The 12,348-nt window shown below is 35.6% G+C and overlaps 2 protein-coding genes across 2 annotated transcripts; both read right to left on the bottom strand.

Moving 5' to 3' along the window:
- Positions 1-747: 747 nt before the first annotated feature.
- On the bottom strand, positions 748-1,526 carry LOC7495153 (uncharacterized). The gene is made up of 2 exons (XM_002301015.4): positions 1,216-1,526; positions 748-1,113 (listed from the first exon to the last, which is right to left on the bottom strand). The coding sequence occupies exons 1-2, from the start codon at positions 1,360-1,362 to the stop codon at positions 943-945; spliced, it is 318 nt and encodes a 105-aa protein (XP_002301051.3). The 5' UTR covers positions 1,363-1,526; the 3' UTR covers positions 748-942.
- Positions 1,527-10,761: 9,235 nt separating this feature from the next.
- On the bottom strand, positions 10,762-12,048 carry LOC7495152 (protein CURLY FLAG LEAF 1). The gene is made up of 2 exons (XM_002301014.4): positions 11,589-12,048; positions 10,762-11,477 (listed from the first exon to the last, which is right to left on the bottom strand). Exons 1-2 carry the CDS (start codon positions 11,799-11,801, stop codon positions 11,037-11,039), a joined length of 654 nt encoding a protein of 217 aa, XP_002301050.3. The 5' UTR covers positions 11,802-12,048; the 3' UTR covers positions 10,762-11,036.
- Positions 12,049-12,348: the final 300 nt, after the last annotated feature.

Here is a 12,348-nt window from a genome sequence, read left to right as displayed (position 1 = left end):
TTCAATCTTTTGTATTTTTGAACATTCTCAACCAATTTTGTCCTTTTTTTAGCATTTCAGCATCATTTTCTCGCTCCTATTATTTTTTGGATTTCTTTTAAATATTTTTTTGATATACTTTTTTGTATTTTTTGGACCCAAAAATGGGTAACAACACTGTGAATAAGCAAAAAACAAAAATTACACAACGGTACCTAAATAGCCTTGATTTCTGATCTTCAAGTTGAACTTGGATTGAACAAATCCACCTTCGCATAACACCCCCATCTCCCCTCATCAGCTGGTGGATGGGAACTGCCCAAACCCCAATGATTCCAAACCATCATGTCTTCTATTGAAGGACGGGAAAGCTTTCTCACTGCGCTTACACTTTCAAACACATTTTATCCAAGTAACAGCTTTCAATGCTTCGTTTGCTATTATATTCGTGCGCTGTATGTGTGGTGTCCTCCCCGCTCTCTTGGTTCCAATGTGACTATTTTCTTGCATCTGCTGCGTCGACTATAAGCTATGGTAGCTAAAGTCCGTCGTTTCTTAAAAAACAGAGACTATTGGATTCAAAGCATCTGGATATTGTAGTTAGAGACGAGAGTGGGGCATCTATTTTAACAAACGCTTAAAGCATTTAAACCGCAAGGTAAATTCGGTGATTTTACATGCGCATCATATGTGCAGTTTGGATATGAATTTAGCACTTAGGTTGCTAGGTACAATTACATTGGTTTGCCTATTTCAACAAGCAAACTGTAGCCATAAATATAAGCTCATCATTTTCAGAGAGGCAATCATTTCATACATGACATTGTTGAAACTGGTCCCAAAGGAAGCAATTGCAATTAACCAAGTAAACTGACAACCGTTGGCGTAGTGACTAGATAGTTAAATCAAAGAAGTGACCCAAATCTCTACTACTAAAAGCGAAATAAGATGCTACCATCAAATTCAACCTTGCATGAGCACAATCACTAAAAGGAAAGTTGAAATAGAAAGCACAGCCATGACCTGAAGAATCACTTCCATCAAGCCACAGAGTTTGATCCTCTTACTCTTCAATCGCTCCCTCGCCAATTCCATCTTCAGATCGCCGATCTCTCTCATCATCATCTCCTTCTCCTGCAACGAGTTCCAATAAAAACAAACGCATAGGATTTCGAAGAAAGATTAAAAATAACAGAATGACTTGATTGAGATAGACAGGGAGAGTGCGTTTTTAACCTCTCTCTGGTCGTCGATTGAAGTTGTAAAGTGGCGATTTGGGAACGATTTGAGCAAGGAGAGAAGAATGGCAGCTTTGGCACATCGAACGGCGACTTGTGATTTTAGAGGTTTGTCTTTGCTCTCCATCTTCTCTGCTCCTTCCATCCTGACTCTGATCTCTCGCTTTCGCTCCTTTCTTGCTTTTGAAAACAAGAGGTGATTCTCTCTTTTGAAAATTTGGAGGAGGGAATGGATCGAGTGTACTTTGATATACAAAGGCGCTACCTCCTCCAGATTTTGAATCTTGATTTTCGAGAATAACCGCGCAGCAAGCATGCCGCCTGCTAAGTAATCAACAAATTGGGCCTGTCCCTGTTTCAGCCCATTTTCTTATGGAAAAGGCCCAGTGACTTACTGCAAGAGTTTGCGCAATTTTTTTTTTAATCAACGTATCCATCATTTAAAGAAAGATTTAGTCTTAATGTACAAAAAATTGTTTGATGATACCCATACCATCGCGAAAAAAGAACAACAACAAACTTCATTATATATATATATATATATATATATATAATTGTTTCAAATATTTCACACAGGTCATGCTAGTTCCTTTTATTTTCTTTTGACGTTCCCAGTTATTAATTCTTCAATCATCATCATCTTTTTTTTTTTTCCTTAAGTTATTTTTAGAATTCTAAAATAATAAAAATAGAAAAGAAAAAGAAAAAGGAAAAAAAAAGGCAATGGTAGCTAAAAATAGTCAAACACACTTCTTGAAAAAACTGGCTTCAAAATAATTTGAAAATCAAAAAAATATTAATTTAAAGTAAAAAAAAATAAAAAATTTTAATTCTTTTTAAAATCATTTTTAAAATAAAAAAACAAACATGACCTATAATTGTACATGTGTTTGCGGAGTCCTCGTGTTTTCATTTTTAGACTAGCTTTGATACCCGCGCGATGCCGCGGGTCATTTTTTTTGCATAAAAAATATTAAAAAAAATAAAAATTTAAAAATATTGGGTTTTTCTGCAAAGTAATACCCAAGAATCTTGGGTTTGGCTACAACGCCTGACCTAAGAGTAATATTTATAATATTAATAATAAAATTAAACTTGTATGACCCAAGTTTAAGTGAGTCTGGCTGTAATACCGGACCCAAGAATACTGGATGTGGGTCTGACTATAAGGTCGTGTAATAAAAGTGTGATAATTAAATAGATTAATTAAAAAAAATAAAGAACAAAAATTAACAGGAAGGAAAAAACTAATGAAGAAAAGGAAAAAAAATTGAATTAATTGGGTCAACCTTTTAAACCAGGTTATCCCGTAAAACCTGGGATTTGCGTTATGAAAGTTTGATAACTAAATAGAAAAAAAGATAACGGGTTTACCTAGAATTAACTGGGTTAACCCATCAAACCAAGTTAACCCGTCAAGCTCAGGATACGTGTCATGAAAGTATGAAAGTCTGATAATTAAATAGAAAGAAAATTAACTTTAACAAACTAAACTAAATGAAAAAAATAACTCGTCGAATCAGGTTAACCCATCAAACCTGAGATTCGTATCATGAAAATCTGATAACTAAATAAAAAAAAATTACCATTAACAAACTAAATCAAAAAAAAAATTCATAAAAAAATTAAAAAGAAAAACAAAAGGAAAAAACAATTATATAATATAATACAATATAATAATAATTATTATTATAATTATAATGAAAAAACGTGGGGAAAATTTCAAAAAATGAAAAAAAAAGCGGGGAAAGCTAAAGCTAAAGCTAAATTCTCAACCAACTCAATATTGAAAAAAATAAATTTAACAAAGATAATTTTTTGAAAAAAACATGTGGGGAAAACACTGTAGCCAAACAAAAATCATGTAAGGGAAACACTGTAGTAATCCATAGTGTTTTTTTTTTATTTAAAAAAAGCTACAAAGCTAATCTCTCAACCAGCTTAATATATAAAAAAAACCGACAAAGGCTATCTTAAAAAAAGCGAAGAAGTCAATTTTGGGTAAAAGAAATGAAAAAAAAAGTACAAAAAAGGAAACAAAAGCGAAAAAAAAACACGTGGGGAAAGCTACAGTGTTTTAAAGAAAAAGACAAAAAATAATAATAATAATAATAATAAAATATGTAAAAAATGACAATTTTGAAAAAAAAAAAACTACAAAGCTAGATTATCAGCCAGCTCAATATTGAAGAAATAAATTCGATAAAGATAATTTTTTAAAAAAATATATTGGGGAATTTTTTTGTTTTTTTTTAAAAACAACAAAGCTAAATTATCAACCAACTTAATATAAAAAAAATAAAATCTACAAAGATCATTTTGAAAAAAAAAGAATAAAGAAATCATTAAAAAAAAGAAAACAATGTATGAGAATATTATAGCAATCCATAATGTTTTAAAGAAGAAAACTACATAGTTAAATTTTCAACCAGCTCAATATTTAAAAAAATTTAGCAAAGATAATTTTGAAACAAAAAAATTAAGAAAAAAAGAAACAAAAAAAAAGAAGAAGAAATCAATTTTGGGTAAAAAACAAAACCATAAAAAAACATGTTAAAAAAAAAACAAAAGCAAAAAACAGAAGCAAAAAAAAAAAAAACAGAAGCAAAAAAAAAAAAAAGGCGGCTGTTACAGTGAAAAACCTACGCGTTTTAGAGTTCTTATTAATATGGAGTGGATTTGACATCCTTCTCAAGAATTTCCATACTCGAATTTATATGAAAATAATTATTATATTTATAATTATTTAATATATATTGCAAATAATATATATATTTTTATAAATTTATCTTGATTAATGAAAAATGATCATGAAACAAATTATATGAATCTTTAATAATGGTCTTTCTTTGATAAAAACTAGTATAAATAATTAATTAAAAACTATAAAAACTGAAAAGACTTAATGAAAAATAAATAGATAAAAATTACCTTTTTTATTTTTCATGGGCCTTAATTGCCATTCTTAATTGGAGGATAGGCCCGCTCACTCTCCATGAATTGTTATTCTTGAAAAGACCCGGCACTAGAATGGTCGGTCACCTGCAATATGCAGATGACATGCTAATAACAATCTCGTAGGTCTCTCTCTTTCAACCTATGGGTTAATTCTAGGAACTGTTTTTTTTTTAAAGATGTGTATATTATTTAAACGCCAAAGCCTGGCGGGAGTAGTACAGAAACTACACAATATCTTACTATGGCAGAAAGCTATAAATAGGATAAAGCGCAGAATAAGAAAAACAAAAGCAAAGAAAACCTTAGAATAGCCATCCGAATGAGCTCAAAGCTAAACAATCCTCTACAAAACAAAAACAAAAATAACTCAAAGTCATAGTGGGAGAAGACACAAGAGCAAGGCCATAGAAAAAAAAAAAGGTGTAGTCAAAGCCAGGCAACAAAATCACTTGATCTCTGCACTCCTTGTTTAGCCATGCAGTCTGCCATGTAATTATTTTCACGGAAGATATAGGAGAAGGTGATTGAACCAAAATATGCTTTCAGCCTATTAACAGAGGAGAACAAATTATGATGCTTCCAGGGACGGCTGTGAGGCTTATTCATCCAGCTAATAACATTGACAGAGTCAGATTCTATGATGAGGTGTTTATGGTGGAAGAGACAATTAGATGCTGAAAGTTCAATGGCTTTGACAATAGCCCTTAACTCAGCAATATTAGAGTCTAAAATACCAACTGGAACAGAGAACATACCGAGAAGATGTCCATGATGATTTCGCAGTACACCACCTATTCCAGAAGGGCCTGGCTTACCAAGAGACGAGCCATCCACGTTCCATTTGAGGCTATTAATCATAGGAGGAGACCACATATTATGAATCCTGAAAGAGTGGGCATTGGACCACCGAAGTAAGCCATCTGCCGATCTGATCAGATCTGAAGGGGAGTATGGGAAATCAGAATGGATAGCTTTTAGCCATAGACATAGACGGGTGGTAATAAGAAAGAATATTGAATCGTAGTCAGGTGTCTTCTGTTGGAAGATCAGATCATTTCGAAGTAGCCAAAGAGACCATGCCACTGAGAAGAACAACATCAGCCACGCCTTCCTCTGAAAATGACCATGCACCATGGAAGTCCATTGAGACCACAAATCTGAGAAGCTCTTTGGGCAACACCAAACTAAACCCCACCACTTAATGATTTTGGACCAAATGAGCCAATGCTTATGGCATTGAAGCAGGATATGGTCCACCGATTCTGCCTCCACTAGGCAGATAGGGCAATTTGATTCTGAGCTACTCAATATACCTCTTCGAACCAACATACATCGGGTGTTGATTCTGTTAATGATAGCCATCCTGCAAAAGATCTCTACCTTAGGAGGGACAATACCTTTCCAAATTCCAGCAAACGAGAAGGCATTGTTTGTGGAAGGCTTTGGGCTTAACAATCCACAGAGAGATTTAACTGAAAATCTTCCTGAATTATTGTCTTTCCATATTAGTCTATCCTCTTCATCTTTGTCCATGAGTACAGTCGATAGGATTGCATAAAGCTGATCGAGCAAGCCAATGTTGCGCCCCCGTAGCGGACGTATCCAGGAAAAAACCCAAATCCACTCATACCCTTCCCACATTCCCATCTTAGCAATGCTGGCAGCTTTGTCATTGGATAATTCGAAAAGAGTAGGGAAGTGCTCTGCTAAACAGTGGTTATTAAGCCAACAGTCAAGCCAAAATTTAGTCTTCTTGCCATTTCCGATAAGAACCAGAGATTGCTCTTTCACAATATCCTGCAGCTTATTATTTCTCACACAATGATTGACAATCCGGGATCATGTAGTTGCAGCTCCTGGAATAGGAGCTTGCAGCAGCAGATTAGAGCAATTGGTGATGTGGATGCTTTTGATCACATCCTTCCACATACTTGATTCCTCCGACCCAAACCTCCATAACCATTTAAAGAGCAGAGCTGTGTTTTTGTCCCTTAAGGGACCAATCCCAAGACCACCCGCTTGTTTTGGAAGAGTAACAGTGGCCCAGCTGACATTGCATATTTTGTGTCTTTCCTCATTTCCAGACCAGAGGAAGGATCGAAGTTTGTGATCAATTATGAAGGCAACCGAAGCAGGCATAGGGAACATAGATAGGTAGTAGATGGGGAGATTGCTGAGCACATATTTAATCAAACACAAACGGCCCCCAATAGATAAGAACCTGCATTTCCACGAAGCCAACCGGAAACTGATATTGCGTAAAATAGGATTCCACATTGTAGCTCTGCCCAGGTTTCCACCGATGGGGAGCCCAAGATACATGAGAGGCAGCTGATCCTGCTTGTATCTGAGAAGCTGAGCCGTGAAGATACATGTATGAGCTGCTACACCCACACCCACAATGCTACTTTTATAAAAATTGACCTTCAACCCCGAGACAAGTTCAAAGCATAATAGGATACGTTTAATGTTCTGCATGCTATGTAAAGAGTCTGAACTGAATATAAGGGTGTCGTCCGCAAACTGTAAGTGAGATATGACAAGCCCTGTATTGCCGATGTTTATACCTGAAGTCAAACCCAAATCACAGCCACGCTGCAACATACAACTCAACCCCTGGACTGCAATGTTGAAGAGAAACGGAGAGAGAGGGTCTCCTTGGCGTAGGCCTTTAGCTAAGCAGAATTCCTCCGTAGGAGACCCATTAACAAGCACAGACATTTTTGCCGTTGATATGCATTGCATAATCCACCCTCGCCATCTATTGCCAAAGCCCATACTAGCCATGATTTCATTAATATATTCCCATAACACCGAATCAAAGGCTTTATGAAAATCTAATTTGAAGAGATAAGCTTTACCCTTTTTCTTCTTAATGAAAGAAAGGACCTCATTTGCAATCAAGACGCTGTCTAAAATTTGCCTCCCTTTGATGAAAGCATTTTGATGATGAGAGATGACCTCTGGCATAACATGTTTCAACTTGGTTGCTAGAATCTTTGAGATGATCTTGTATAGGCTGCCAACCAAACTAATAGGTCTAAAATCCGATAGCTTGTTAGCACCTTTAATCTTCGGAATAAGAGTAACAAAGGTGCTATTGATACCAGCAGGAAGGAGATTAGTCCGATAGAAGTCATCAACCATCTGGATAATGTCCTCACCTATAATGTTCCATGCTTTCTTGATGAAAAGGAAGTTAATACCATCAGGACCTGGAGCTTTATTTCCATCACAATCCCACACAGCTGTTTTAATCTCTTCTACAGAAAATGGCAATTCAAGAGCAGCCGATGATGAAGGCTTCAGCCTTGAGAATTCCAGGTTTGAACATGAAGCTCTAGGTCTGTTCTGGTGGGAGTATAGGTTGCGAAAAAAAGTTAAAGATAGCTAGCTTGACATCGATTGGTTTAGATAGGATCTGTTCATCAACCTTCAGGCATGCAAACTGATTCTTTTTCTGTCTTGTTGTTGCAGCTAAATGAAAGAATCGAGTATTTTTATCTCCAAGCTTACACCACTGAATTCTTGATTTCTGATGCCAGACAGACTCTTGAGCTCTATACAGGATTTTGAGCCGGGAGGCAATGAAATTACTTCTAATCAGTTCATCAGCACTCAAGACCCTGTTCTTATTTTTACGATCCATTGAGTCAGCTTCAAGTTCCAGTTCTGCAATTCTGTTATTCATGCTTCCCATATTAGCTTTACTCCACTGCCGACATCTAGGAACTGTCTTTGCATGTCTTTGATAATGAGCTCCTGGACATCCTCTCTCGAAAGGGGGCTCCTCATCCCCTTCTTGGTCACGCTCTGCTCTACGAGCTTTTCCTACTATGGTTTGGTAGCGCACATATCATCAAATAAATTTCTTTCCACAGGATTGTAGCACATAGCTCATAATTGTTCTTTCTTTTATAATATTAGGTTTTTGTTTTGTTTGTTTTATAATTGAGGTATGGTTTATGATCTATTTAAAGCTTTAAAATCGAGCGTCTCGATGAGATTTTTGATGTCTCAAGATCCAATAGTCAGCATACCAACAAAAAAATTACTAAAAAAAACAACATCCAAAAACTTCTGTAAAAATTTGAGTGATTCTTATCTAGTTGTAGGAGATATATATTCATAATTTATCTGAGATGAATTCTTATTTAGTAATGAGAAACACATATTTAACTATTCAAAATCATTCGTACATCAAGCTATTTGACTCAACATCACTAATTTAGGGCTTGTGTAAATTCGCAGTTGTGCTATTGTTTGCGTTGTATAGAAATGAGAGTTTTAGTCGGTTCTTAATTTTAAGTTCCAGCCCATGCCACTCCTCTGGTCTCAATACGTGGATTCAAGTCCTAGCTTGTACTTGGGAGTTGCGATCATAAGCCAAACACGAGAAATATCCTACAACCAAGCAATTCTGTGCTAGTTTACTAAACATGTGTCGTGCATCAGAGTTATGTTCCTATTGTCTGAGTAGGTACTTGAAAGATGAACGCATCAGAATTTCTCAGCCTCTCCCGACGGATAAAATGCGTTGCTGTACAATTTATGCGAATTCTTCTAATTTCGAACAATTGCTTTTGTGCCAGTTTCCTCTAGGCGAAGCAGCACTAGCTAGGTTGATTATATAATCGTTGAAATCATAATGTTGGATCGGAAGTGTAGGGGTTACGGAGACGAGATGCTTAAGCAAATCCTACGTGTTGCCTATCATGGTTTAAGATGCACTGATTCCAGATGGAAAGAAAGACGCACGTGTGCACGTGCACGCACCTACACGATATGATTCACTGAATGGTGTACAGTAGTGGTGACCCAACCACACAACGTGAATCACTGAAGTCAAGTTGAATGGTACGATAGTGGTGACCCAACCACACAACGTGAATCACTGAAGTCAAGTTGAATGGTAGGGTAGTTATGACCTTACCGAGAAAGAGAAGGAAAACATTATAAAACAATTGTTACTAAATAGGTTGCCTACAGGCCCTACACTACCATGCCAACCGGATTAAATTATTTTCAATATAAAAAATATATTAAAATGATGATAACATGAAGCGACTTGGAATAATTTGATTAACTTATTATTCGAGATATTAAATTAGAATAATTTTATAAAAAACAAAAAATAATTATGAAACTGAAGGACAATAATTTAAAACTATAGGAGGAGAATGGAAAAAAAAATTAAAAAGAAATAAAAAAACTGAAATTAAACCAGGCTAGATTCTGAAACCATTAAGCTGCGTCATAAGACTATGATTAACTTGTAGAAGATAGGCATGAAAAACAACGAAGCAAAATTCTCAATCACAAAAAATTTAAAACCAAAATAAATAGTAATCAAAACAATAAGGACTAAATTTAGTACAAAAACTAAATGAAAATAATAATAATTAGGGATTAAATTGAAAAAAAATAAATTAAGAAAATGATAAAAGATTAGCAATCAAAAGAATGAAGATCAAAATTGGATATAAAAATTAAAAGAAAAGCCAATCGTCGTTGAACCATCACTAATTGAACAACACGCACAACCTCATCGGCTGCACCGACACATGATTTTTCAAGTGACATCACAGTTGGCTATTTTTGGTAGTCGGTATCAAAGAACCATCTCAATATAATAACTTAAGTTGTTAGGTGAGGTCCCATGATATTATTTATATTATTCTCTAACACACCCCCTCAATTGAAAGCCATTTGAGCTTGAAACTTGCACAGACCCACACTACCTTGTGCTTAATTTTTATCAAATAAATGGGGTAGTGAGATTTAAACTCGTGACCATTTGATTATCAAGACTCTGATACCATATCAAAGAACCATCTCAATCCAATAATTTAAGCTGTTAGGTGAGGTCCCATGATATGATTTATATTATTCTCTAATAGTTGGATGCTGCTGCATGCACCACCTGAAGAGCGCATACAATGTCCACTCGTTGGCGCGTGTATAGCACACGCCAACAAATTTTTTTTATAGATTTTATATATTTTATATTTTATTAAAAGATTAATCTGTCCTTCATATAAACAAAAAATAAAAATAAAAACATGATGAAAAGATGAAAAACCTATAATAGAATGTTCAGTATTTTTTTTTAAAGAGTATTCAAGTCTCTTAACTATTTTAAAAAAGAAAACAGACCATGAAGTCATTGTGAGCTAGACTTTTTTTTTTTTTTTTTGTAAGAGCAAATTAATAATTACATTATATAACAAAATTGTAAAGAGATCAATTTACCCCGTTTGAAATATCAATTGAACTTTATGAAGATTATTTTGCTTCTCAATCTGCTTTACTTTTGCTGTTACTCGTAAAGAACAAAAAAGTCATTACATTGCAGCAATTCAGGTGAAATATATATGCCTTCGCACAGTGAATCACTTATTTACCACCCTTAGTTTTTTTTTTTATAATGGGATTCTAAATTAATCACAAGGGTATATTGAATTTATTCTGACTCATAAACCAAGAAATGACGTTTTAGAGTTTCTTATAGTAGGATTCAACATATCTTCTCTAGCACCATGCATCATATAAATATCCGATCCCTCAAAGTTAATTTGTACATTAATTATTAGAACATTTGTATATTCTCATAGTTTTTTACACCATACAAGTTAAATAGTCCCCCCACGTACTGATAATACTCTCTCTCTCACACACACAGAGCAGTCATTTTTCAATAGAGACCGAAGAGCTAAAAGTTATTATGAAGCGATCGACACCTCTAGCTAGATGTACGATCCTAGCCCTTAATTTCATGTTGATTAAGGGAATTAAGGAACTCCATGAAGTGTTTAGCATCCTAAAACTTCAAACCTGGCTTTGATTTTTTTTCCCTGAAAATTAGCAAAAGAGGCTAAGCCTTTGCTTGAATAGTTTAGGAGGGCTTTGCTCTAGTGGATGCAGGAATTTGCAGTTAGGGCAGGTAGGAGAGGACCTGCAAAGCATCACCAACATGTGGCACTTTGTGCAAACTGTCGCTAGCATTTCTTGCTGATCCTTTTCAAATGCTAACCACGATGGACGCCGTGTTAGTCCTCCTGAACTCCCATTATCTCTGCTAGATTCCTTGAACAAATCACCAAAACCCCGGATGGAGCCACCAGGATTCTGCTTTGTAATATGGTCGTGTGTATAGCTTTTCCTTTGTGATTGATCGTATGGTAGGTTTAGCTCAAGTTCTAAGCTCATATCATGATCAGGACTTGGTGGCTCGGGGCTTCCCCTTGGATCTCTTGATGTTCTCTTATGGGTCCTTGTATTATAGAAATGTATCTGCCCTGACTGCATGCAAAAGCAGATGACGAGGTCAAGAGTCTAACTAAAGTTCAGTACTAGAGTTTTACATTTAGTACACACATGTATCATGATCCAACAAATCATACTATACAATACCTGAATATCGAGGCATCTTTGCCACTCCAGAGGTAATGGAGTCTCAAGGTGCAGCTCGATTTCACAGAAGGATTTTCTGCTTTCTGGATTTGATCTTTTCTCGAGGATCCCTTCAGTTTGTGGATCTTCCCACTTTCTCTTCTTTGATGAATCATCAAGCCCCGGGATTAACTTTTTCCCGTTTGGAGATGGGAGTGCTTGAAAGGAGACCATGGCTTCTATTCAAAGGAACTCAACTTTCTCTCTGATCACTTCTAAAGTGAAGTGACCAACATGTGAAAGGTTTGGGTAGTTATACAGGCTGAGTTTGCGCTGTTTGGTCAGTCACATTACTGCAAGGGAGAATCTAATAGGGCAACTTTGAAGGCAAAGGGCCTACCTATGCATGCATGACGTGCTATCCAAGTTGGCTCTTTGGATTACAAAACAACTCCTTAATAAAGGCCAAGATGTGAAAGGATCGATTTGGAAACCTAACCAGCGCTTCTTGGCCATTTATGCAGACCCTTAGCCTTGGTGTGCCATCATAGTAGTGCACATAAATTTTTCGATGGACCTGATACAGCTACGTCACACTGAATCATGCATTGGTCATCATGGGTTGAAATTTTTTATGTTTGGGCATACAAACTCCTGGCTGTTTGAAGGACAGCGATTTACTGCAGTGACACACAATTTAATTACATATGGAAAAATAACGATATGAAGAAGCTATATATATTTGTTGTTGGAGCCAGAACTAGCTATGATCTTGATATAT

The sequence above is a fragment of the Populus trichocarpa genome, chromosome 2, assembly GCF_000002775.5.
Source record: "Populus trichocarpa isolate Nisqually-1 chromosome 2, P.trichocarpa_v4.1, whole genome shotgun sequence".
In the NCBI taxonomy this organism is placed as follows: domain Eukaryota; kingdom Viridiplantae; phylum Streptophyta; class Magnoliopsida; order Malpighiales; family Salicaceae; genus Populus; species Populus trichocarpa.
The sequence above is the reverse complement of the archived record's forward strand: the minus strand, read 5'-3'. Positions and strand labels throughout refer to the sequence as shown.